The following is a 27,557-nucleotide window of genomic DNA, read 5'->3' on the forward strand; positions in this document are numbered from 1 at the left end:
CTACTGACAAGATGGCTCTATGTTGTATGCGGCCGCGCTGAATGCTGGGTAGGCGGGCTGCTGCGCAAGGGGGATTACGTGCCGAGCGTTTGTGAATCGCCCTTCGCGCTGCCTTCAGGGAACCGTTTGAAAAATGCAAATCGCACGCAACCACGAGGAGAGTGAACAAATTTGTATGTTGTCTATGTCAAATTATAAAACTGATAGTGTTAAGTGCTCTTTACTCTTTACTATTTTAGTGTCATGCTTCTGTGCTGCAAAGTCCTAAATTAATCTATCATATAAAATGTAACTACAAAGCAAAGCCAGGGTCAGGTAGAGTTACATGATACCAAATTAACATTCTGATAATTGAAATAAAAGACAAATTGTCATACTGAGAGATTTGTCTCGCCTAAAGTGCACATTTAGATTATTTTTGTGTTTAGCAACAAGGGCTGCTGATACTTCATAAAAGAAACGTTAACTAGGGCTGCGAGCAGTGCTGTGTGGCCCGAAAAATCAAATTTAAGTTGTAAAATAAGGCTTATTTCCTTTTGCAAGTAGGTGGTGCTATCACTACATACAGAAAAACACTTGTTTCTCCTCAGATCCTATAAACCTTTCACCTTTGCCACATCAAAGATATCAGAGGCATCTTAGACCACTGACATTATACAGACAACCTTGTGTTTTGATGGCGTGTAATCAAACTTTGAAGTGTGACGAAAACCCCAAAACTTAGTTGATTTTGTTTTAATCTCCATGTTGTTGAGATGACCCTCATCTAATTTGAATTTGATCTGATGAAAGCTCTAGGAGGAGTTGGTTAAAATACACAACCATTTTGCCACGCCCATTTCAAATTACTCCACAATACGTACATTTTCACCAATTCTGCAAACTTTCGTGAATTCTCGAGTATGTCAAAGCCCTCAAAAAGGCAATTAATTTGCCTGAAAAGTAATAATAATCATTACAATTTCCATGGGGCCTCTCTCTCACCGTTGGTGCTCGGGACCTCATTACCTGAATATTCAACAAATGAATCAGTTCAACATCAATGTCAATTAAATAAACATATTTTAATGTAGATTGAACAAATAAGCAGACTGAAGACGTCACATTGGTAAATTGTGAAAGGCGTTATCAGAGTATTAAAATATACAAACCGAATGATTAATTGATTTTTTAAATGACAATCAGGAGATAATAAAAATAATTACAACCATAGCTACTGGGCCCTTGTTATATGGACTAACTGACCACAGATTTGTGTTAATTTGACTCATTCATTAATGAATCAAAGCAGCTGAACATTTTCCTTCCTCTAGCTAAAAGGAGCCACAGGATGCTTCCATTCAGAAACACAGCAGTCATTAAAGTGTAGCATACATTACATATGATTTGCTTTATTTTTACCTACAATTATCAGGTTTTACTTAATGATCAATTCTATGCATCGAGTCAAACTTTATTGGAGGGAACTTGAACGCATCAACTCGTTCTCTCCCTATACTGGTAGGTATTTGTGTGTGCTGCAGTGTCACTGATACACTGATGTTATCAGTGAACCTCCACGGGAGAATTCAGCAGTGTGTGTCTGTGCAGTGGCATCTTAAGAAGGATCACGGGGTAACTTTATTTATTCATTTCTAAGTGAATTGAAATCGCACAGCTCCTCACACACCCTGGGCTTGTGTTTCTGGAAAACAGCGAGCATATGACACAGCATGCGCCAACTCCTGTGATCACTACGCCAGCCAACATTCTTAATAAAAGTGTAAAGATATTTGAAGCATGACATAAGACAAGCAGTGTATTTTTAAGGGAGTTGAACGGAGGTTAATTCACAGTGATGTGGTTGAAGGAGCATCACACTACTGCTGCTGCATTGCATCTGCAGCAGGTGAGGTGAGAAAGTGATTTATATGGGACTTTTATTATTTAAGAAAGTACAAAAAAAAGCATGAAAAAATATCTGTAGGATTCTTATACATATGCAAAATTCTGTTCTTACCAATAAACCAGTTTAACTTTAAAATGATACACATTTGAAAATACCCTTACATAGAGACTAAATACAGGTTTGAAGACACATGGCAAGTCAGCTCTGCGCCAGAAATAAACCAGACACACAATCCATAGAGAACACTGCCCCCAGTGGTCAGTGACTGTACCTCTCTGTGATAGGGTACCTAAGGTTCTTTTTCCTTTTTTGGTTATATTGGATGAACCTTGAACTGTTTCTCATTTAAGTTATCTTATGTTGCTAAGCAGTATTGTTTTATGCGTGTCTGTCAGCAGATCAGCCACCAAATGACAATTCAAAAGTCCACTGGTCTATCATTGATGATCATGCTTAGAGTAGAATGAAAATGATTAGCCACAAAATAGTTGAGCCAGTGATAAGTTTAAAAATAGAAATGACATCACGCACTTTATAAATGGAAACATCAACTCAAGCCATAATTCAATCATTTAACTTTGAACCAGGCCATACTGTCATTGCTAGAGTTTTGCAAATTATACAGTATAAATAGTATGACATCTGTTTTGTTCTCTGCAGTGGTTCAAATATCTCCTGTATGTCAAATATTTATATTAGTCCTTTGGCAAAAGCAATGTAGATTAAGGAATTTATATTAATGTTATTTAAACTTAAATTATATTGACATTGGTATTATACACTGGGAATGTACTGTATGAATATTTAAATGTTGTAGACAGATATTAAAATATCTAATATTAAAATATTTAGTCCTTGACTGTACAAACCTAACTGTAGGCCTGCTTATGGTAATATCCTGTCATTGCACACAAACACATAGTATTTGTTTATATCAATATTAACTTTTTTTTAAAGGCAAATTACTTTACTCAAAGTGCTCAACAAAAACAATGCATTGATCTGGCATTGTATTCATGATCCTTTATCATATGTATTGGATCTTGGTTGTAGTGTAAATCCAATTATTTATCCAATAGAATAACAGAATTATAGTAAAACCTTGTACAACAAAAATAATAATACAATTAATATGCATCTCCAACAAGCTCAGACGCACCATGATGGACTCAGCTAATCAAGTTTTATGTTTGCCTTGGAATGTCATATAAAAATGTTTTGCTGCTGTTGTATAGAGACACATGATTGTCATTGGCAGACATAATTTGCAGCACAGGGTAATCGTCTTGTTATCTTGCACACACAACAGAAGAAAATATCACCTAATCATTAAGGGCCATTCAGTAGAAAAGCCACTTTCCTTTGATAATGCAAAGGAAAGGCCAACCAGACTCACACCATAATGATAAAAAGAAATTTGTATATGCACAAGATATTTATGGTGTGGGAACAATTTATTATCTTGCATGAACAAGGAAAAATAAATGTTACCTGCAGGGATTTAGTGCCTCTGCACATCTCGAATACTTCAGAGATTTGAAAGGAGTAAATGGCTTTTCTAAAGGAACTTATCAAAGGAACTTCTGACCAGGCTCCCAACATAAGGACAAAATAAGAATTTAGGAGTAGATTTCATGACATTAAATACATCTGGGCCACAAGGTAATTTATCTCGTAAGCACAACATATTAATTGTCTGGGAACGACTTATTATCGTGTGCACACAAGACAAGAAAATGTTTGTAATTCAAGGCCTCCGTTCATCTCAAACCCTTCTGGCTGAATGGACTCTCATTAGGAATGTATCAGACGAACCAGGCTTGATTTTTGGGAGATTAAGTAAATTAGGGTCACAGGGTGATCATCTTGCTCGCACAAGATACTTGTTGTATGGGAACAAGTTATACAAGTTTTAAAAATATCATAAATGTCAGGCCTCCATGCAGCTCAACCACTTTTAGATTTAGGAGTAAATAGCCTCTCAGTAGGAACTTATCAAATTAACTTCTGACCAGGCCCCCACCATAAAATAAAAAATGAAATTCTAAGGGGTGATCTTATTAGATGAGATAGTTTGGCCTCGATAAACCTTGGGGCACATTACGACTGCTCGTTCTCAGCCTCCATCGTGGAAACACGTTCATGGAATGAATGAATGAATGATTAAATAATTCCCTGTGTGTCTTTTCGTGTGTTCCCCGGCATCTTCCCTCAGACAGTCCACTCCTGGCTGAGCTGATAAGTCCCTGTTTACTCCTCCGCCGCCTGCTGCTGAGCTCATTGTGCGGAGGGATCTGATCGGGACTACACCCAGCCGCTGCCTCACTGCCCTCCCTGGCTTTCTTTGCTGCCCCAGCCTTGACGTCGCTGAACGTCGGAGTGTGGCTTCAGATTGGAGACTCTAAATTCGCCTGCAGGTTTCCTCCCGATCCGGCCGCACGCTTTGTCTGTCGGAGAGCCGCCTTCCTCCTCAGCTGTAGGGATCCTTTACAACAAAAAAACCAAACACATAGCATCAGTTCCTTCAACATGTCTTGGCAAAGCTACGTGGAAAACCTGATGGCCGATGGCAGCTGTCAGGATAGCGCCATTGTTGGGTTTACGGACGCCAAATATGTTTGGGCAGCACATGCCGGTGGTACTTTCAACAATATCACGGTAAGAGGGGGTGAGACGGACGGATTGGGAGCGGAAGGGTGGTTCTGCTCGGGGGTTGTTATTCTGAGCCACCCACACAGAGGCTCACTAGAATAAACGGCGCTAAAAAACCAGTTATCTCGCAGCCCTGAAATGATTAGCATGCTAGCAGCGCCGAGCTAGCGAGCGGGGCTAGCATGCTAGCAGCTAGCTCCTCGGTGGCCCTGCCGCGGCTAGCTCCTGCTACGGCAACGCGGCGGGATTAGGCAGCGTGGGGAACCGGATGATTGTGGCACGTACCGCGGAGACACAAACAATGCGGACGAATGCCCATCGGGAATGTTATCACGCTGCTAACCGAACCAGGCTAATGTAAAAAGCAGCTAGCGGTCGGTGTCTGCCCGGAGGGAGCGGGCATGCTTTTGTGTGCTCGGCCGCTTTGATCAGAAAGCATTAAGCTGCAGGTTTACCGGCTCACCGCGGGCAGCTTACCGCGATCCCGCCTCACTCCTCCTCGCACACGTTAATGCACATGTGGTTCATTATTGGGGACATTATGTTTTTAATGGACGTCACTTTGCCTCCGCTCCTTCCTACAGGCTTTTATTATTGTCTGGGCTGTGATACGTGCCTGTAGTCGTGGTGCTGGCATCCATCCATTTACAGATTCGATTCACAAAGCTCCTCTGCTACCATTCATATGCAATACTGGTGCTAGGATCATTAATGTTTGGAATAGAGCTGCAGCTTACACTTGGAATAATATTAAACATATATTACATTACATATGGCAGATCAATGGTGCAAAACATTTTAATATTCAGATTACTGTCATTATTTGTCCAAAAGGAGTGAATAAAATGTAGGTTTGGAGGACGTTCAGAATTGTAGCTTAATGAATAGGATTGCAACTAACAATAATTTGTATTATCATTTTCTTCCCACAGCTCTCGAGGATGTATTAGACGTTTTTCTTGAAAAATAATTGAAACCAGTAACAATGAAAAGGCCAACATTGTACTATAATTATGTATATTGCATATTGCAAATAATTTGGACAGGTTGCACAATAACACAACTTGTATCTGTGTTGCAAATTTAGGAAAACACCCCTGTATATATTAATTCTATATTTATTGTATATAATATTTCAGATTTATCTTATTTACTCTAGATTCTGTGTCTATTCTCTTTTTTTTTTGTTAATACATTTTCCCCTCTGCTGCTATGTCAATTTTGAATTTCCTCTTCAGGGGATCAATAAAGGTACATCATATCCCATTTATCATCGCTGCATAGTACAGTAAGGATAGGTTGCCATTACAGTCAGCTGGGCTACCACAATCAAGTTTTTTAAAAAAAAGTATGTAACACAGACCAAAATACCATACCTTTCTAAACTAACCAGTGGTACCAAACAAACAAAGCAAAACAGAGGCAACACAAAAATTGGAAACTAAGGAAAGATGGGATACAAATGATAAGCATCTTATAATTTAGAAAACCAAAAGTAGGCTGGTCTCAGTCTCAGATCACTTACACTTAACTTTAATCGTTCACCCTGTTGTCTACAAGACATGGTTGATAAAAATGAGAGAGAGCTATGTCCATGTAAAATATTCAGTTTAGCCATTTTCAGCCCAACATTAGTCCTGAATGTGTGGAGCACTGTTGTCTTACAATTTACAAAAGATTAACTATTTGGCAACACCGAAAGCTGCTGGAATCCATTTCTTTACTGAGTCATTTGTTTAGTTTTTATAACTTGAGTTTTCAGGTAACTAAGGTATTTTCTTTGGAATATTCATTAATGATTAATTATTTTGTAAAGATTTTTTATTGGCCTTTATTGATAAGACACATTAGGAGAGAGAGAGAGAGTGGAGACGTGCAGCAAAGGGCCGGGTTGGAACCGAGCCTGTGGCCGCTGCAGCAGGACTCAAGCCTGCAAATACTCACAGATCTCCTATCTATATCTATTTATATAGTCAATAATTTTATATATGTTCATATTTGGATGCATTATGCAAGTCATGTAGCTGAAGGCCTATTCATTTAAAATCTACCTGACTGACGTGTCCCCGATCCTGTGGTTTTGTGTGTTTTTCAGTCTCAAGAAATTGACATCCTTATCGGTAAGGACAGGGAGACCTTTTACACCAGTGGTCTCACTCTGGGCTTAAAGAAATGCTCAGTCCTCAGAGACAGCCTCCATGAGGATGGGGACTGGACAATGGACATCAGGACAAAGAGCGGAGGAGGAGAGCCTACATACAATGTCACTGTGGGAAAAGCTGGAAAAGGTAAGAGTCTTGTTCCTAAATTGTTTATTTCAGCTATTAGAATGCCTTCATAGTTTAAGATTTTAAGTTGTGAAAGTGTCATGTTGGTATCAGAGCTTCTTCCATATAGTTTTGTGACATGAAGAAGTGCTGACTGAATATCACAGGTCCATTTGACCAAATTTGCAACATTTCTTCTCCTGTTGCTTGCTGCCAAACTTGTGAGCTATGCATGAGCAAAACTCCTAAAGTATCTGGTATATAGTTGTAAAAATCATTTGCAAATGTGATGTCTGCAAATATCTTTCTATTGAGTTTGATCTATGGTCCAGATTTAAAGGACATGGAAAAGCATCAAATTTTATATTCTGCCTGCAAAAATTTGACATTTTTGTTTGAGAAATGACTTTGAAAATGTATTACAAGAATTATTATTGTCTTTATTTGTATAAAATCATTGTGCACTGATTTTAAAAATAGTTTTGGTGACATTTTCTAAAGCTTTAAAAAATGTCAGGCATTTATATGAAATTGATGCTTTTCTTTGTTGTGCATGAATACCTTAGGATGTCTTGACTGCTGATCGGACAAAATGAAGGATGGATGCACAGGGCATTTTCACTGTTTTTAGTAATGGAATGAATTAGTAGATTAATCAATAATGAGGTTATTATAGTTGCAGCCCTATTGCTGAGAGATTATTTTTACAGCCATGTATGCAAGCTCAGAAGTGGCTTTGTGAAATGGACCTTAGTCCCAGGAACACCCATCTTATAGATGCAAACATCTGAAGATGAAATATGTTAATTTACCTAATCGTCAGATTTTTATTATAAAACCTCATGTAAGCCATGGTATTGCCGACTGTCCGTTTGCCTTTGTGGTCCTCACTGTCTGACATTGCTCCAGTGTTTCTCACGTATTCACAATATTTATCTGGCACTGACATCTAAAACTTGATTATTGGCTACAATCAAGCATCATGTATTCACAAACAATTTTTGTCTATACATTTTCCCACAGCTATAACAAATCTGACACTGTTTTCGTCCACTCAACCTTCATCAGGGTATCAGGGGAAAATGACCTGAGTGTGCTGCCTAATTCTAAGTGGGAAACATGGATTGCAATCAATTGCATCCAACTCTTTCCTTTCATTTTCCAAACATTACTCCTTTTTCTGTTTCCTTTTTTCCCTCCTCACCTGTCACCCGCCTGCTGTGCATGTGGATATTTTTAGTGCAATATGTTACTAAAGTAAATTCGTACCAAAACATGCAGTGAGATGCTTCAATCTCTATACACAGCTGTTTGTTGCACCTTAGTCTCTTGCATGCATCTTTATAGTCATGTCCTGATTAAGCAGAATGAGCCAGTGCCTGTTTGAGAGCTGAACCCCCAACAGCAAATCTTCTTTGCAAATTCAGCACCAGGACTCTGCTGGGAAATTAAGTTATTTACTCCAGATTATTTTTCCCATTTACTAAAGACTTTTTCAAGTTTGGAACACTGAATCATTTGCTGTCCAAGCTGCAGCATCTCATTGTGTCTGTTGGTAACGTGTATAGTTGTAAAGAGCAGCATGCAGACAGTCAGCACTGTATGACACCCAGTTAAATATCCCTGCACTTCACACTCCTGGTGATGATCCTTCTTACTTGGAATGCCTTTACCCTCTTTACTTTTTTTTAACTGTCCCCTTTTTCTATCTCTTCTCTTTCAGTTTTGGTTCTTGTAATGGGCAAAGAAGGGGTCCATGGAGGCGGATTGAATAAGAAGGCTTACTCAATGGCAAAATACTTGAGGGATTCAGGCTTTTAATGTTTTCGAGCTCACTTAGATCAAAATGAGGGACAAAAAAGAAGAGAAAATAAATAATTGCTGTTAAGAATTCTCCTGCAAGCAGTCAAATGTCTTGGAAACTTTTAATAGCAATGAAGAGTGGTAAGATGCTGTGTCACCTATGTCCCCCTCCCCCCCTGCATCCTGTAGGGGGGGGGGAGACTCTTCAATTTTGTTCATTTCTCTTTTTTCCCCTGTGTGCTCCAGTATTGGTTTTTGTCATGGGAAAGGAGGCGGTCCATGGTGGAATTCTTAACATCAAAGCACATTCAATGGCTGAGTACCTGAGGAAGTCTGGATATTAAGCAACTCTCCACCCATCCATCAACTTAGCAGCCCACTCCCACTCAACCGCATTGTGTCGACAATACTCCGGGAATTTGATGGCATACAAAGTTACTTCCTCTGCAGTCTACTTTTATATACTCCCCACACTTTTCTTTCTTTTCTTTTCTTTTTGTTCAAAGGAAAAAAAAAGAACACTACCCCACTTTAACATTGTACTTCTCATGTTCTTGGCACGGCAGTAATGGCATGCTCTTGCAAAAAAATTATTGCAAAGTATAATAAAAGTGTTCAATCTGAATTTGCCTTGTGTAACATTCACTTAGCAACTGGCTTATATTCCAAGGGGAAGTACATATGTAATGGTGCATAGTTTTGTATTTTTTTGCACATTACTTAAATCTGCCATTGTTTCCATCAGCATGTGGGCATTTAAAAGTTGCATGCATTCCCCTCTGTAGCATTCAGATCCCCGCCCTATCTTCTCTCTGTCCCAGCCTAATATTCCAGCCAAAACCATCTTCTCATCTGCCGCTTCATCTTCAAGTCTTCACAGTCTCCGCTAAAGAAACAACAAAATTTACTCTGACAAAGTCCTGTATGTGTGTACCTACTCGCCACCATCAGGCGCAGCTTCCTTTACCCCCCACCCCCACATCACATGCTTTCGCTGTTGTACCTGAATGTGGTCTTAAAAGTTAATGGTGTGGTGTTGGGCTGTTATTTGAGTGAAGTGTATACGGTCAGCATTGCTGAGGTCTCAAAAGATAATGTCAAGACGCTTCCACACATCCTGGAGTCTCAGTGGACATTCCACCTCGGTGACAGCTCCGACATTTGTCAGTCAGCTCCTGCTCTTTGTAAATTTCGCTGTCAATCACCACATACACACTCATGTCAGGATTTTTTTTCTTCCCCTCCCCTTTGGACCAATTGTCAGTTTAAGAGGATTATCAGAATTGCTTCATCTTTTCTCTGATGAATGATTGTTGGCATCACCTGTTGACTGTAAATCATTGATGACTTCAGATGACTGTATTTACTGCTTCTTTAGACTTCAACACTACTTAAAAAGTCTCATCACTAATTGATTTGTTGCTAACCTGTCCATTAACCAATGAAACTACAATGTCATTTTACTACAGTGTGAATGCATTTTGACTGTAAAACAAGGCTGTTGGGCTCCAGCGCCTTGGAATTATTTGCCTTGTGCTTTAGTCATCTAAGGTGTATTCACAAAATGTCATAGTATGGTACTTAGAATATATTTAAAAGAAAAAAATGCTGTGTACACTAAACATATTGAAAATGGTGTTGGTTGGAATAAGAACATTTGTAAGTTGTCTTGTGAAATTTTTCTGAGAATAACCGTGTATTCTGTGCCATAAAAATCGATCTGATCTGTTGCTACTATGAGTTGGATTTTTAGCTGCTGCCCCGGCAAGAAGTAACTTTTAATGGCACTTTCCTGAGGGATGTTTTGGCATCAGTAATCTCCAGACTTTGTGGAATATGTACAGAATTAAACGACAGAAAAAAAAAATGTTTGCAATTTTTGTCTTTTTGTTTCTGAGAGGAAATTCCTTCTGCCACAAAATCTGCTCTTTTAAATGCCATGAATTGATGAGATGTCTTGTTTACAGACAGATCAAATAAAAGTTATTCCAACCAGAGGTAATGCCATTATGTCCCGTCTGTTGCTTCTTCAGTACAATTGTGTATAAACACTAATTCTTTAATGTCAATGGATCAAGTCAGTTATTTTATTCAATTGTGTGATTCACTGTCTAATAGATTATATTATTTTTAAATGGAATAATTTTAAGGGGGAATCAAGATTTAGCTCCCTGCGGTTGAGACTGTTAATGGAGAAATAAAAAAAGGTTTTAAATTATATTTGGCTGCACACCAGTGGGTTGCTGCTACTTGATGCACTTGAAATCCATACCACAGTGAAGTAAGTCTCTGATCATTCTATGTAAGAAAATGCAAAAAAAAGATACCTAATTGATTTTGATGGAAATGCTGGCATCCACTATATTATATGACAATTTACCAAAGAAAGCAGCACACAAAGACAAACATAATCTTAGTATATATGTATGATCACAAAGATATTTTAAAAGCAGTTGTGCAAGCTGGTGTCAGCAGCCAGGGGAATGCTTTTTTTCATTTGGATTTTCCATCCAACTCGAACCAGGTTCAGATTAAAAACCATAACACCCAAACTTGTCAAATCTGGACAATATTGTCCCAGAGAAGCTAAGGTTTTTTCAGTGCTTTTTCAATTTTGGCACTAAATCTGTGTTGTCGATGTGTTTTTTTGTACTGTAAATTTAAGGCAGGTGTCACAGTGTGTTCATATTATGTGTACATTTATCATCCTGTGAGGCCTGAAGAAGAACCATAGTCACCATGAGCATGTGCATCGTTAGCTAGAACCCATGCTAGTTGTTTTGAGATATTGAAGGCATTTCTCATAGTCTTGTGTAGAATATAATACATTAATTTTACAGGCGCTGGTTTAGCAAACCATATCAGGGTCATATAAACCGGATTAGAATGACATGACATGTTAGGGCTATTTCTCTAACACTAGTGTGAGTGCTACATTAGTTTTAGGCATGTAGCTTTCTAAGCCCCGCCCCTACCAGCTCAACTGGTAACACCTGCTGTGGTTGGGTGTTTGATTGGTGTAATTGGGACCAGGCCTCAAGTGGCTGGTCTTTAAAAGTGAGAGAGCACGTTTTCCCCCCAGACTTGTGCATTATTCCTTTCTATTGTTTCTGATGGCGTGGAGCGTGGGCAGTAAAGGTTTGCTATGTTTAGGACTTTTTGTGGTTGCTAGTTCATTTTGCAGTTGTAGCCCCCTGACGAGGCTTAAGGCACTGGATAAATTAAAAGAAAAGTCGATGATCAGCGGAGGAAGTGGTCTGCGCCATGGAAGATTCCTCATCGGGCAAGACTCACTGCAAGGTGCAGGAGTCAAAGCAATCGGTACCTCAACGGAACTCCTGGATTTCCATGCTGATTACCAAGCTGACATTGGTACGTTTGAAGTTCTGCATATAATTCTGTTTAAAATTTACCTATTATGACTTTTAATTGATTGTAACCATGCAAACCTTTAATTAAATTTGTGGGAAATAATGAAAACATTTTAAAAAACTGCATTCTTTTTCTAAGGTTGGGCGGAGCCCAAACCAGCTAAAGGACAAAGTGAAGACTCGTCAAGCCCAAAGCCAGCTGAGGCAGTGGTGGAACAACTCCTTAAACTGGAACCAAAGGTTGAATGTACAGGAGACTCCATGAAGCTTCAAATCCAAGGAGCTGCCTCTACCCCTGGATCCCTCTTCTTTGTGGACCGAGGTAAGAGTTTGATTTTATTTCATATATTTACAGCCATGATCAATTCCATTACTATATGCAAAGCTTTTTCCTGTGTTTTTTTGCCCTCTTCTGTTTATAATCTCCCAGGAAGCAACCTGTCTCCACTGCCCCTGTCCAATTTGCCACAAAGCTGTGGTTACACAATCCAGTCAACAAGGAAGGATTTTGTCTTGGTTGCACCCTATGACGGTTGCTTTGTTGCTCATGAGGTGATGTACTTTCCAAAAGCACTTTACTCACTTGAACTTTTAAAGTTTGCCCGTGTCTAACTTCTTATAAATTTCAGGAGGACAGCTATGTTCTCCCCTTGCGTTGGTGTGGGTTACCGGTGAGGATGTCATGTCCTGTGATGAGACCTTCTGCACCTAACCCTCCGATGGTCACCTGCCACTCTGAGGGCATGGTTGTGAAAACCGACTGGATGATCTCTGTTTCTAAAATTAAAGTAAAACGTAAGTTGTTTTTACTTTGCGTATTTGACATATCTAAAGTTCAGTCCACGCATGTCTGTTGCATTGTATGATAGATTTGTCAATTGTGTAACTTTTTTTACCATGGCTACATTTAGTTGTACTTGACCGCTTGTAGTGTGTGTGCTTGCTTCCTGCCATCAAATTACATGGCATGTGCTTTTTTCTTGCTTTCACACAGCAAATTTCCTTTGTTCTGTGTGCTTAAATAATTGCCTCAATGTTTTAATTATCCAAATTGGCTTCAGCTCGACAATTCAAAGTCAGCAGCTATTTGTTTATCAGATCTATAGGAATAGAAACAATGGGCACACATGATTGTATGTGGCTTGCATCAATCTTAAGCAGAATCCTTAACCAGAAATTTGATTAACTTGGATGGAGGGTGACTTTTAAAACTTTACGTGTCTGACTAATTTTACCTTACAGTGAATGATGTCTGGGAGCCTCTGATGAGCACCTCAGCCAAATGTGGGTTCACCATAGTTGTACATCCTGATGGTGTTGTCATCTCTGTTCGCTATGAGCCCTGCCTGAAGAAAAAAGTAAAGTAAAATTTGTTTTCAGAAAATCCAATTGCAAATTCATTTAAACTGCGTTTGTAACCAACTTTTTATTTTTAAGGATGGTCTGTACACCCTGGAACTCTATGGAGATGGAGAAACCAAAATTTCCTGTCCATCACTGTCAGCAACTGAACCTGAACCCACAAAAAGCCCACCAAACGGTCAAGAACAGCAAACTGAAGTGACCCCATCTCATAATTCTAGTCCACCTCCTGATCAAACTTTTGCTCAGAGCACAGAGGCACCTCACAAAAAAACAACCGAGGGGCCAAAGGATATTGCTCGTCCTCAAATGCCATACTATCCTTCGTACCCACATTTCGTCCACCCTTATCCAGATCTTAAACCTGAAACTACTGCGCAGCCACTGTCGTCTCCTTTAACCAAGACAACTGAGGTGCAATCCAAACAAACTGTACTCCCATCAAATCCGCCAATGGCCCCTGGAGGACAAATGCCCCAGAAATTCCTTCCTTTTTATGTCTGGCCATCTCAACCTGAACAAGTGCCTGTTGAAAAAGAGACTCCAGTAGACTCTTCAGCTACCCAACCACCTAAAGTCGAAGTGGAAGACCCTTTTTATCATTATCCATACTATTTTAATCCCCACAACTTCAATCCCGTACAGATGCCTGAAAACCCTACTACGCAGTCACCAGTAACTAAACCACCGCCAGGTAAATTCCCTGAATATGTCTCATCTGGACCTACTCAGAAACCTCAAGAACCCACTTCAAGCAAACCTGAGAACCAAGAATACAAACCACAACCGCTACCCACAGTTGCTCCGGAACCTCAGGAACAAATATACCAGCCGTTCTACCCAAACCCATTTTACAGTCCCTCATGGCCTCAAGGCCCTTACCGGCCACAGACGCCCCCCAAAAAGCCAACCCCTACAATGGCTCCAAAGGGCCAATTGAACCCTGGGACATCAAAGCCCCAAATCCCTGGGAAATTGTCAACCAGTAAGCCACCTTCAGCTCCACAGAGCAAAGTGCCATCACAACCTGAAGATCCTGCAGGCCAAGTACAACAGCAGGTCTATCCCTTCGTCAACCCTGAAGGCAATGTGTATTACCCTTATTACCCCCAACAGCCTCAGCAGATAACATTACCCCCTACTACCTTCACACAGAGACCACAAACTAACAAAGAACCTAGTGATGGTGGTAATGTCCCCCAAGGTCCACAACCAGGCTCTCCAAATATGCCCCCTTTCCACTGCCCTCAATTCTGCCCATCTGGCATTTCTAATTGCTGTCCACAATTTGCTTTTCATCAACACCTGCATCATTTTGTTCCAGCTGGACTTGGCAATAGAAATGCTCCTCCAGTCTATCCAGCAATGCCATATCTCTCTTCATTGGGATATTCTGGGCTTGATAGGGGCTTGGCTCATCCCTCTCCAGAGCCAACAGGGTCAACAACAACTGAGGCAACTACTCAAGTTTCCACAACCGCCACCTCTGCAACCACTTTACAACAGGCCCTTCCACCTCAGAATCAACAACTGCCATATCTCCTGCCACCAGATGGCAACAACGCTGCGCCTGTGGTCAGTTTACCTATAAATCAAATGCCAACCTACCCTTATTTTGTACCCAATCTTTATCCACCACAAAGCCAGTCAGCAGTTAATTACAATGCACCCTCTGGACACCAGGCTCCTGTTAATTGGCAAGGAAATCCATATTATATACAGCCCCCACAGTCGCAAATGAGTCAACTATTACCTTTTGGTGCTCAATATCTACAGCATTTGGCAAACCAGCAAAGGGAGCCCAGAGCCACCGAACTAACACCATCTAATGTGAACCCCAGTGATTCTGAAGAGCCAATGCGAGCTAAAGTCCAAAGTGTAGCTGATCGTTTTCTTGTCCCTAACCCCATGCTTCAAGATGCCCGAGCACCTATTGCAAACTCCTCACAACAATTTCTTAGTGCCTTAAAGAAATCTACCAACCATGATCAGATAATCCAAACCGACGCGCGATCAAAGAGTTATGTGCTGCTACAGCAGGGCCCACCAGGTAGGGAGCGCAAGAGCAACACTGAAGATCTGCATGCTGACACAACCCTCCAGTCACAAAATCGTAAACCCCATCATGGGAATTCAAATCCCCCACAGGATAACTCCCCATTTGTCTCTGCAATGGATGACTCTACTTTTGCACCATTGCCCAAGGAGTCTTTCAATACAGCGCATATAAATCCTGAATTATTAGAAAAAATTTGGAAACTCAGGCGAACCCTCGGCTACAACCAAAGGATTCCAGCCCACGCTCCTGGACAGGAATTTCAAGGATGGCGCTCAGCAGCTGACCAAAGGGTGCGTTGATTATTTTTATTTCTTTAACATCTCAACCCAGTTTTTTGTAATCTAATAAACTTGTCTCCTTACAGGACTGGAACTATGCGCCCAGAGAGGTGAAGAACATCAGAACTAGAAACTAGTTGCATTCAATTTGAATAAATGATTAAAACAGTACCCAAACTTGTGCTTTTTTATTTATTTTTCACATCAAGATTAGAAATTTGTTTTTGCCCCACTGCGTTTTGGTAAAGGTGAGTAGTTTTTGAGAAGTGGATGTAAATGAATTGTCAGTGTAGTCAATCTCTTTAGACATTAGTGGTAATGAGTTATTTCCGTTTTTCTTTTCTCAGTTTCAAAGTTGTTTTACTCTGTACTTGTTGGCATGAGGAGTTTATCTGCTTTTTAGACTCAAAAGGTGCATTGCCCTTGTTGAACTAATTTGTTTTGCCTTACCCTGAACTGGTGCTTAATGAACATTGACCCATTCCTATGGGTAAACATTGGCTACACTTGTTCATTCATCAACAGTGGCCTTAAATTCAATCCAAAATCATTGTGCTTTTTTAATATGAACTTATTTTAGCTTCTTACCCACAAGGTCATTCAAAGGTTTTTGAAACTTCAAAACCTGTCTTCATACCTTAACGCATACACCATCAATACAGAAATACTTGCACAATTATTGCATTTCCCATCTAAAATGGTAAAAAAATAAGAAACAATCGACCGCTGATTCCACTTTCACCAAAGTGATTAAGCTTTCCAATTTCACGTCAACTATACAAATGAAAGGAGAACTCATGCAGCAGCTGATGTCATATGCAGAAGAGTTTTAATGTAGACTTGATGTATCAATGAGACCAGAAGGTGGAACAGTATTCAAACTGTAACAAGCGATTGTCATCCCCAAGTCTGAAGTGTGTTTGTGGAACAAAACAGGCCCAACTCATAATGGTGTGCAGATGGTCAAACATTCCTCACCAGTTGGCATGTTTTAGAAAAAATTGTTTTTGCAGTGGAAGCCAAAGAGCTTTGCAGTCGACTGAATTAAAAGCAAATGTAATTGATCAAGTCACAAACAATGGTGTATGAATGACAGGATTTGAGAGGAAGATCCAGTACAGAGTGCAGAACTATTAAACAAATATGTACAATGATAAAATCTTTGGATTTTATCTGCATTCATGGAATGGAGAGCATCTTATGGTCATTGGCCGGTCTATTTCAAGGTCAGCGTTTAAGTTTTTTTCTGTTTAAACTCAAAGTTCAAATGATTTCAACAATGTGCAAGAGCAAATCTGACGTTTGCTGTAGCAGTATTTGTGGAAACCTCAGTGGGTCTGCAGGAATTTCATTGGCCTGGGTAAACATGATCAGCAAACAAGACTGTTTTGCAATCACCATCAAAGATGTGGCATGAAAGATTGAATGCTTTCCACTACCAGTCTGTTCATTGAAATCTCTGCATAGAGAGGTTATTGATGTGTCCTCAGACCTGCAGTAAACCTCATGACCTCACAAATCCTTCATTGACTGTGTTTCATTGTAGAGAAAAAGGTACTGACAAAAAAGAATGGGCACAATGTTGGAGTTGACAGATTTATTCAGAATGGAATGCAAATCTCTATCATTTTCATGTTTTGCAACACATTACGCTCTTTTGACAATTTTGATTATTCTTGGTTTGTAGGAAACATTGCGTGACATCAACCTACCACATTACATGTTTCTGCATCAATTAAAGTTACAGTGGCACCAATACAGCTGAAGAAGGCAAAGATGGAGACTCTGTGGGACCTGTTCAACTAAAGTATCTGACCCTTCCTGGACATGCTGGAGGAGCTACAGGGATATCGACTGGTAATACAGCAGCAGCAGCAGCAGCAGCTACATCTCTCTTAAACACAGCAACAGGGACCTCTCTACTAATGGAGGATTCTGAGGTTGATACAGATTCGGCAGCTGGAGCGGGATCAGCAGCTGGAGCAGGATCAGCAGTGGGATCAGCAGCAGGTGCAGCAGCAGCATCAACCACTGCAGGGACCACAGGTACCACTGCAGGTACCACTGCAGGGACCACAGGTACAACTTCTGAGGACTCGGCTGACTCGCCTGACGCTGACAGAAGGCCACTCAGATCAGGGTTATGGAGGGAGGTCAGCTTGTGGTGTCTCAGCCCGTGCTTGTGTGACAGACTGCCTGTATGGACGTGGACCACCGGTGTCACGGCTGGGGCTGCTGCCACAGTGCTGTTGGCATCTACAACGGGCATCTGAAAAATGGTCAACACAGTGAATGATTGTCAAAACCAGGACTTCTTTTTGCTCACAAAAAAATATTTGGAGAACTTAAGCCGCATTTTTACCATGGGAGCAGGGAACATCCTGCAGTCCACATTGTGATCAGCTTTGTCACCTGTGGCAGTACAAAAGCCACGTTCCTGTGAGAGAAAAGAAATGTTTGTTTATCCTCATTTTCATTCAATGTTCCTAACTAAACTTAACACCCGGGGTTCAAATGTGCAATAACTCATTCCAATAATAATTTGGTGATCTTCTCAAACAGGATCTCTTCACTGAAGATTTAACTGATGCTTTGTGTACTTACAGCCATGGGGTCATTCAGAGGAATGCAGGTGGTGCCAGTGCAATTAGCCTCAACCACGACATATTCTACTGAATATGTACGGAAGGAAGGAAACAGAGCCTGAAACAAGGACATATTGGGGGGATATGAGTTTACCGACAAACATTAATAATATGTGCAGGAGCATTCAACATGATACAATTCTTTTAATTCATCTGAACTGAACCCACCCGTGTCGACATCCTTCCAACTTCTATGAGGGTGTAAGTCACATTCACAGTTTTGTTATTATATGTCGCCAGCGAGGCCTGCACAAAGTCCAGCGCTGAAGTGTGGTTCAGAGGGAGGAGATCGTAACAGCCCACGCACACGTCCTCTCTTGATTCTGAGCAAAAAGACACACGCAGGGTTTTTTATGTAGAGGACAGACAACAATAACAGTTTTCTTTAGTAGTTTTTCCTCACTCTTGATGAGAGTTAAGGGCAGAGGAGGTCACACCTTGTTAAACCCTATGAGACAAACTGTGATTTGTAAAATCGAATTGATTGATTGACACCGATGTGTGATCAGAAAGTTATACCGTCTGTTTTGCACTTGAACGCAGTCACAGTCAGAACTCCTGCAACTTTCTTCAGCACCACATCGCAGTCTCCCTCCACAGCCTGAATTGGAAAGAGATGATCGTAGAAAGCTAATCAGTCTCATTAACTATTCTCATCCACCTATGTTGTGAAAAATTATTATCATCATTAGACCTGAGCGATTTTGTGAAGCGTTGGTGCGCAGACTCACCGTCGACATTTTGGGTCGGACTGTGCAGTTAGCAACAGGTGTGGGGTCCATCACATGACAGTTTGTCTCCAGCAGGTCAATTTCAAGGACGTATTCGTCGACTCCATCAGCCTGAGGACAGAAAAAACAAAACACTGTTTTATTTTTTTTTACTGTACGGCATGAGATAGTTCACCGAATGGACCAAATGTTCTGGTGTCTGCATGGACAAACATGCACATGTTGTTTGTAATGATACTGAAAAGTAGAGAAGGGCAGGGATCAAACATCAACTGTTGAAAGAAAGAAAGAAAGAAAGAAAGAAAGAAAGAAAGAAAGAAAGAAAGAAAGAAAGAAAGAAAGAAAGAAAGAAAGATATATAGTTTGGATGTGCAACGTTTAAGGAGAGTAAGCAGGTATCTTTAACAAATTCCACCTACTATTAGCTTATACAGATTTTAAGTTTGTGATCTTTTTGTTGGACATTCAAAGTGGCACATACTTCAGTTCAAACCTCATCCACTGATGTATGTGATCCTACTGTCCACTGGAGGAAATGCAGATTATTTTGCAATGTCACACAAATTTTACTGGCATGTTTTTGCCTGTAAATAGACAACATTTGCCCTCTGACTTACCCCGGGATGGATCTTGATTTCCTCGATCCTGTTCAGTGCATACTTGTAGCCGTGAACATGCTGGCCATTGAGGTAATCCTGGGCCACCGTCGCAGCCTCCTCCACATCAGGGGAGTCGCACGGGGGCCGCAGCACGTTGACCTGAGCCCACGTCCCCACCAGAAGTCCCAGAACCACAGCGATGCCCAGAGGAGTCATGTCTGCGAGAGATTAAAGAGATACCAGAGTAGTGAAGCAGAAAGAGGAAAGGAGGACAGGAAACAACTCATAAAGTCTGCGCTGTATATATCCTGCACCTTAAACTGAAAACAGAGCCAAGTTAAATACAAGGATCATCCCTCCTGACGACACGCAACCCACGTCTGTTTTAGGACCGCTGCCAAAACAAATGACACTTTGGTAGGTCTATCAGTGAAGTTCAAATCAGTCCAAATTCACTGTGTTTTTTTCATCCTCAAACATCTGCAAACATCTCCTTTGTCTTTTCACAGCTGTCCCCACATCTGAGAGTTCCTTGAATGGAAAAATATCATAAAAATACATGTGACGAACTTCACGTCCAAACAGCCGTACTGTGTAAACAGCTGTTGCTTTCCACAGAGGTCAATGAGAGTGATCAGCCACAGAGCAGGGCCCCACTATCAGCAGGGACTCAGTGACTGAGGATGTTTGCCAACGAGAGGGCGGGGGGGGCACGGCGGAGGGTCACGGACACACACTGCTGCAGCACATGTTTGCTCTGTATTGGACTGTCGGCCGAATGCACTGGTGTCAATCCAGGTCAGAACCATGATATAAAGAGATACTGATCAGGTCTTATAAGGAAAACACATCCTGTCAAACAGAGGTTAGCCACAAAACACTGACAAACAATCTTCATGTCAAGTTTGTTTTTGTGTTATCTTTTTTTCCCCTGCATATCTTTTTGTCATGACTTTTTCACCTGACCATGTACTGCAGACCTCCTTAGAATTCCTTGATGGCCTTTACTGAACATATAGCCTGGGTGCCAGACAACTTAGCCCCGCCCACAACATTTTCGGTCGAGAAGTTCGGTCTGGAGTCGCTCCGTTGGGGAGAAATTATCTCCGAACAGAAGCTGTTCGGACCAATCAAATTACCAGGGCGGGCTTTATACGATGATGGACAGATGACAGATTTTCCTGGTTCGGTTGAAACACGCCCCATAATCACAGCCCAATAGAGCGGTCTCAGACTCATATTCTGAATAGAATTATGAGTATGAAAACGTCAGGCTACTGAACATATGGAAGTTACAGGAAATGAAGCATTGAGACACCTGAAGTAGATGTTTAACACTGACATGGGGAAACAGATTTGATTCATTTCCATCTCACACGCCCTGGTCGTTGCAATGGGTTGCTGGTTCCAGTCCTTGTTTGCCCAGGGACTTTCTGTGTGGAGTTTGCATGTTCCCCCTCTGTCTGGGTTGCAACTCCGGCTTCCTTCCACAGTCCAAAGACATGCAGGTTAATTCAAGTGAGTGGTTGATTGTTTCTGTGTGTTGGTCCTGTGATTAGCTGGTGACCTGTCACCTGTCACCAATGTATTTATTGCCAAGTAGGTTTTCACCTACCTGGAATTTGCTTTCGTCAAAGGTGCATACAATGAACATAAAACATTAAAACATAATAAGTACTACACATAAGAAAAAAACAATATATAAAATAAAAAGATATTAAAGATATAAAAAGTAAAGTAAAAAGTAAAATAAAATGCAAAATGCAAAACAGGAGGACAATGTGCAATATGCAATGTGCTAGTATAGAGGTCAATATAGGGGTTAATATTAGTATAAGGATTAATAATAATACAAATATTAGTATTACTATACAGGTTAGTATTTGTGTTAGTTTTAGTATAAGGGTTAATATTAGGTTTAGTACTAGTATTAGTATACATGTGAATATAAGAGTTAGTATTTGTATAAGGATTAATATACGTACAAATATTAGTATAAGTATAAGGGTTAGTATTTGTGTAAGTAGTAGTATTAGGTTGAGTACTAGTATAAGTATTAGTTTAAATGTCAATATAAGGGTTAGTATTTGTATAAGGATTAACAATAGCACAAATATTAGGATTAGTATTTGTGTTAGTATTAGTATAAGGGTTAGTATTAGGTTTAGTACTAGTATTAGTATTAGTATAAATGTCAATATAAGGGTTAGCATTTGTATAAGGATTAATATTAGTACAAGTATTAGTATTAGTATATGGGTTAGTATCTGTGTTTGCATTAGAATGAAGATTAGTATTAATAGTAGTATAAGGGTGTTGCTCCTTCTGAGCTTCTGACCTGAACCCCTCGTTCTTAGTGAAATGTGATTGGTCGGCTGCGGGGTGACGCATTATACCTGCGACACAGAGAGCCGTGCATTGTGTACATGCTGAGCAGTGTGCTGCAGGTGAAGCGCGCAGACATGAGTGAATAAGAAGCAGATTCCTTCTCCCGGGTGTGAACATGGAGGAGTCTCCTCAGAGAACAGCTGCTCGGAGCGGAGGCGCAGACACGAGCCGAGGCGCTGACGGTGAGACCGAGCTGTCTGTGTGTGTGTGTCTGTGTGTGTGTGTGTGTGTGTGTGTTGTGTCAGTAAACATTAGCTGAGCTAGCTGCTGTAGCGAGGACTCTGTGACTGATGCTAACACGTGTCGAGAAGATCCACAGACCATGAGATGTCTGAGCTGTGACAGGAGGAGGAATAACCACTGAGCTGTGTGTGAGACACGTGGTGAAGGGTCACACTGATACACACCACTGCAGTCAAGGTTTAAAACACATCAGGGTTGATACAGGTCTCCTTTCTATTGGATCCTTCTACAACGTGTGTGGTTATTGTTAAGTGACCGTGAACATAAACAATAACAGGGATATATAAATGCTTCCTTTCAAGTAACAGTAAAATAACAGGGATATAAAATACTTAATTTCAAGCAACAATGTAATTACAGGGATATCAAATACTTAATTTCAAGTAACAGTAAAACTACAGCGATATGAACTACTTCTTAATTTCTAGTAACAGTAATACTACAGTGATATGAAATACTTCTTAATTTCAAGTAACAGTTAAGCAACAGTGATATAAAAATACTTCATTTCAAGTAACAGTAAAACTACAGTCGTATAGAATCCTTTATTTCAAGTAACAGTAAAACTACAGTCGTATAGAATCCTTTATTTCAAGTAACAGTTAAACTTCTTCATTTCAGATGGAGCCACTGCTCCAGGCCTTTTGCTCTTATAGTCTCTGGCGATCGTTCTAATGATTGTGGCTGAAACAAACACGAGAGGAGCTGAAAATATCTCATTACACAAGTAATTGTACACAGTTACATATTACTTGTCTAGTTATCTGCTGTATTCCACAATGTAAAGCTGTGCACTAAATGTAACAACACCTCTGTTCTTTATTGCAGCAGGTGTTCAGGCTGAGCACCTCACCAGAAGTGGATGTGAATACAGAGACAACTAAGTGGAGTATGAAGGGAAAGTGACTCTTGAAACATTAGAGTCAGTTGACCATGGCCTTGAGACTGAGCGTGCCTTTATCACAAAGGAGATAAAAATAAAATCTAGATTCAGCTCTGCTGCCTATGATACCCGCACCTCCATGTTCTCGTGTGACCACTCATCACTATCTGCCAGATGCACCGAACAGAGAGCCGCAGGAGCAGAGCCAAGTACCTCAAGAGACGGAAGCGGTTCATGTCTTCAGTCAAGGGAGTTTCTCATCTGTCCAGACGAGCCAAGAGACGCTTGTTTTTTAAAGTACAGCTCTGGATGTGGAGGAAGCGGAGAGAGAAATGCCGTTCGGGGATTTTCCGAGCAAAAAGAAGAGCTTGCGGGATCAGCAATGGACCCTGCTTCAACTCAAAGGCTCAATCACTGAAAATGACAAGGAAACTTCCAATGTACCACACAGTAAACTCCGACAGTTCTCGAGACAGGACTTCAGCGGCAGTTTCACCACTTGTGTGTTGTGATACTGAAGCTTCAGAGGAGATGCTCATAGGGCCGAACTGTCCGCTGAAGCCACCTGAACCGGTCGGTCTGTCAGAAACTTTATTCACTTCCAGCTCGTTTCAGAACCGGGTCACGGACACAAATGCTCCTGGAGCTCCATTCACTCAAACTGTGTCGTCTCAAAGAAGAGAGACCTCTGGACGGTGTTGTGTAACTGCAGAGCCTTCGAAACCCCCCCGCACAGTCAAGCCCCCGCTGAGGACAGAGGCACGTGAGGGGATGAGGGGGGGCACATCAGGACAATGTACCACTGTCACTCCAGGTCAGGGAAAGGCTTCAGACTCACATACTGAGGACAGAATCACCTGTAAAAAGGCGTCTCAAACCAATGTCAGCTTTAAAGCCCTGGCGAAGGACATACATGGTACTTTTTTTTTTAATCACTTTTATCATTTTTTTTAACCTTAACTTTTAGGTTAATGTTTTTGTTTTCACAGCTGTTTGACATTACTGAGTGTTTCCCTGTTTCTCCAGAGTTCCTCGATGAGTTTTACAGAATATATGGAAGTTTGATTCCACTTCAGAAGAGCGACGTGTTGAGACACCTGAAGAGGAAGTTTAACACAAATTTCAGTGACAGGTAAATCTGTCATAAATCTTAATCTTGAGTCCCATTGACTCGTGGGATTCTGTCTCTTGACATGATTAATACATTTTATACTTATTATGAGACAGTAAGTATTTATTATAATGATTCTGATATTAGCCTTGTCAAACCAGTCGTTAGTATTTGGTGTCCGATATGAAAATAATAAACCGCCCCACAAAAGAGAGGCTGCCTGGCTGCCAGTGAGTTAGGCGGCCAGCATTGAATGCAAGTAAATTAAATGGGTAACGGATGACAGACCACACAACTGATTCTGTGTGTGTCCCATCCTGCTCTGCCCTCATTCAGGAAGCTATGGAACGTAATTCACCTTGTGTGTATGACACATTGGAAGCAGTTGACTAATCTCAACAGACAACAGGCTTTATCAGAAAGAGGGGCCTTAAAGAGACAGGAGCTAAAGCCAAGTGTTTCAGATAGAGGCTGAAAAGAGAAGCTGCTGAACATTACAGCATGTAAAACCTTTGTATCTGGAATGGATACAATTTTCGGCCCAGTTATTTAATGCTTTCATGTCCCTGCAGGAAAAATGTCGTCTTCTCGGAGGTCACCAAATACAGAAGTGCAATTGTTCAGAAACCCATCCCCTCCTTCCAGGTGGTCTACAAGAAACACACACTGACACTGGACGATTTGTCGACTCTGGCAGATCAGAACTGGCTCAATGACCAGGTTAGAATCCAACACTAAATGGTCATTTGTCATTTACCTGGAAGTGGTCAAACCTTTGCTTTTAACTATATGAAATCATAAATTTTTGTTTCTGCTAAAGGTCATGAACATGTATGGAGAATTGATTGTGGAATCTGCCAATCACAAGGTAATCTAATGATGTGAGGATGCTGAATGTTTCTTTTCTTCTAAAATCGTAGCATCAGGTGGCTGTTACGCACTTACTATAATATCCCTTATCAGCTTACTTTCTTGTAGTTAACTTCCTTTGATACAAAAACAACTACCAGGGGGGAAACGGTTTATCTGGCTCAGTGCCAAGTCTTGGGCAGTGAACTGCTGTCTTTTCCTTCAGTAAATATATTTCACTACAAGTTAGACACAATCAGATATTTTACCTATTCTTTAGAACTCTATGCATAACATAGAGAACCTTAACACAGTAACAATTGTGCATTTTTTCTGGTCCTTTTTTATGTTTTCTGTCCTAATCTTGCTAGAATAAGTTAATGTACCATCAAAAACACGTGTGCCTGTATAAACATTAAATCTGTTTTATAATGATACTTTTTGTAACCTTAATCTTTCTCCGCTCACAGGTCCATTTCCTCAACAGCTTCTTCCACCGACAGCTCATGACTAAAGGATACGATGGTGTGAAGAGATGGACAAAGCAGGTCAGGTCTAATGTGGTCATTTATCAGTGTTTGTGATGTAGATTAAAATCCAAGACCAAAGTAGAGCACATGCCTAGGTCGAACGGTCTCCTTAAATTCAAACAAGCTGCACAAAATTAAATACACTCATAGATATCAGTTCCCTAAATGTGCCTGATTTTTATCATCAAGATCCATGAATTATTCTCTGGGATCTGCACCTAAACTTAATGGGTCCTTCTGTGACTCACATCACATCCTTCCACCAAGTTTCGTGGAAATCTGTCCAGTCTTTTGAGAAATCTTGCTTAAAATCCAACAAACGAGAAGACAGGGATTAAAACACGTGCGTCTTGGCGAAGGTAATAATACAAGTCTTCATGAAATTAGATGACATGAAGAAATAAAGAGAGGAAAAGAAGAGTGAGTAGCTTTATCTCTTTCCTGTCTCCCTTTCACAGGTGGATTTGTTTTCGAAGCGTTTGCTCTTGGTACCGATCCACCTGGAGGTTCACTGGTGTCTGGTGACTGCTGACTTTGTCAAAAAGAAAATTTGCCTTTATGACTCTCAAGGGCTGGCACTCCAGAAGGTTGCAAGGGTAATTTGATGATTTTTTGGGTCCCTTTAACAATATATACATGAACATTTGAGCTGATTACTTCTAAAGTAATGAGTCCTTATCTATAAAAGTGTATTTCTTTGTGCTCTGCTAATAATAGAACATCCTGAAATACTTGATGGCAGAAGCAAAGGAGAAGCAGCTAACAGCTTTTGAAAACGGTTGGTCAGTGTCGTTTGATGAGGTACTTAAACGTTGATGGCAGCGGAGGCATCAAACTATCTCTTAAGCTTCTTCTTCCTGCTGGAGATTCCCTGACATGATGTTTTGTCTCCCCCTGCTGTCCCTCACAGAATGTCCCACAACAGACCAACGAAAACGACTGTGGAGTCTTTGTCCTGGAGGTAACAGCTCTACCTGCTTAGTACTCACGAATTTAATCATTCTTCTTTTTAATTTTATCTCTTCACTAATTACTTGATTTCCATTTCAGTACTCCAGATGCCTTGCTCTCACAAAAGCCCTGCGGTTTTCCCAGGAGGACATACCAAAGATACGTAAGAGGATCTACAAAGAGCTGTGTGACTGTAAACTCCATGAGGAGGGCTGACGAGGGTCTTGCGGACGTGTGTATTCATGTGTTTATTGCTGATAATAATGATAATAATGTGTGCTGCTTTTAATTCAGGTTTGAAATCAGCGTTCCACATACTCTAGTCTGTGTAGGGCTTCACTACCAGCTTACAGTACAGCACTGTGAGTGCCCCCTGCAGGAGATGGTCACTATTGTATGTGGTGCGCTGTTCATGCTAAACCATGATATTTGATTTTTGTAGTAAAATGATCGATATTTATTCGGGAATGTTATTTAAGGAAAGAAAAGCTGTTATTGTTCCTGGAGTTTACACATCTACAGTGCACCAACAGAGCCTTATTGACTTGTCTGCCTGCTGAGGTGGCGCTCATCGGTTTTGGTTCATGTCTTGTGTTGATTATTTAATGTTTAAACCTTATTTGCACATTTTTAAAGTCCAAATTTATTGACTTGTGGTTTGAGATGTTTTGCATCAGGTTTTCCTGTTAGTATCATGACTAAATAGAAACTAGAGAGGTATATTTTAAAGAAAATCATTGTTTTTGTTTGTTGCATAATTGAAATGTGAGTTTGAAATTAAAGTAGACGTTGACAAAGATTTTTTTTAAAGTTTTCATTCAAAATCATGCGCTGTATGCTCTGCAGTCAGAATGTATTTTATTGATATATTCTAGATTACATACATATTTATACATATACAACATTGTGGCTATAGACAGGTTTTGTTTATCTCCAGCACATTATAA

At 40.5% G+C, this 27,557-nt stretch overlaps 3 protein-coding genes and 1 long non-coding RNA gene across 7 annotated transcripts; 3 read left to right on the top strand and 1 right to left on the bottom strand.

Annotated features, from left to right (window-relative positions):
• Nucleotides 1–4,183: 4,183 nt before the first annotated feature.
• On the top strand, nt 4,184–10,607 carry LOC133017809 (profilin-2-like). 2 transcript variants are annotated; one of them, XM_061084015.1, is made up of 3 exons: nt 4,184–4,546; nt 6,636–6,828; nt 8,531–8,850. In XM_061084015.1, exons 1-3 carry the CDS (start codon nt 4,418–4,420, stop codon nt 8,626–8,628), a joined length of 420 nt encoding a protein of 139 aa, XP_060939998.1. In that variant the 5' UTR covers nt 4,184–4,417; the 3' UTR covers nt 8,629–8,850. The 2 variants fall into 2 exon arrangements, with proteins under 2 accessions (XP_060939998.1, XP_060939997.1); XM_061084014.1 differs by lacking the exon at nt 8,531–8,850 and adding an exon at nt 8,857–10,607 and having other exon boundaries at nt 4,190–4,546.
• A 4,170-nt stretch (nt 10,608–14,777) lies between these two features.
• On the top strand, nt 14,778–15,851 carry LOC133018523 (uncharacterized). The gene is made up of 2 exons (XR_009682814.1): nt 14,778–15,692; nt 15,767–15,851. It is a non-coding gene; the product is annotated as an uncharacterized LOC133018523 (long non-coding RNA).
• A 1,411-nt stretch (nt 15,852–17,262) lies between these two features.
• ahsg2 (alpha-2-HS-glycoprotein 2) lies at nt 17,263–19,966 on the bottom strand. The gene is made up of 7 exons (XM_061083824.1): nt 19,674–19,966; nt 19,057–19,167; nt 18,845–18,926; nt 18,494–18,648; nt 18,285–18,383; nt 18,043–18,117; nt 17,263–17,949 (listed from the first exon to the last, which is right to left on the bottom strand). Exons 1-7 carry the CDS (start codon nt 19,869–19,871, stop codon nt 17,479–17,481), a joined length of 1,191 nt encoding a protein of 396 aa, XP_060939807.1. The 5' UTR covers nt 19,872–19,966; the 3' UTR covers nt 17,263–17,478.
• Nucleotides 19,967–22,085: 2,119 nt separating this feature from the next.
• On the top strand, nt 22,086–27,392 carry LOC133018055 (sentrin-specific protease 5-like). Of its 3 annotated transcripts, none has more exons than XM_061084339.1 (10): nt 22,086–22,225; nt 23,115–24,085; nt 24,196–24,301; nt 24,853–25,000; nt 25,101–25,148; nt 25,600–25,677; nt 26,118–26,255; nt 26,377–26,460; nt 26,570–26,620; nt 26,710–27,392. In XM_061084339.1, exons 2-10 carry the CDS (start codon nt 23,344–23,346, stop codon nt 26,824–26,826), a joined length of 1,512 nt encoding a protein of 503 aa, XP_060940322.1. In that variant the 5' UTR covers nt 22,086–22,225; nt 23,115–23,343; the 3' UTR covers nt 26,827–27,392. The 3 variants fall into 3 exon arrangements, with proteins under 3 accessions (XP_060940322.1, XP_060940323.1, XP_060940324.1); XM_061084340.1 differs by having other exon boundaries at nt 23,118–24,085; XM_061084341.1 differs by lacking the exon at nt 22,086–22,225 and adding an exon at nt 22,938–23,013.
• The last annotated feature ends 165 nt before the right edge of the window (nt 27,393–27,557 follow it).

Source organism: Limanda limanda, chromosome 13 (genome assembly GCF_963576545.1).
Source record: "Limanda limanda chromosome 13, fLimLim1.1, whole genome shotgun sequence".
Taxonomy (NCBI): Eukaryota; Metazoa; Chordata; class Actinopteri; order Pleuronectiformes; family Pleuronectidae; genus Limanda; species Limanda limanda.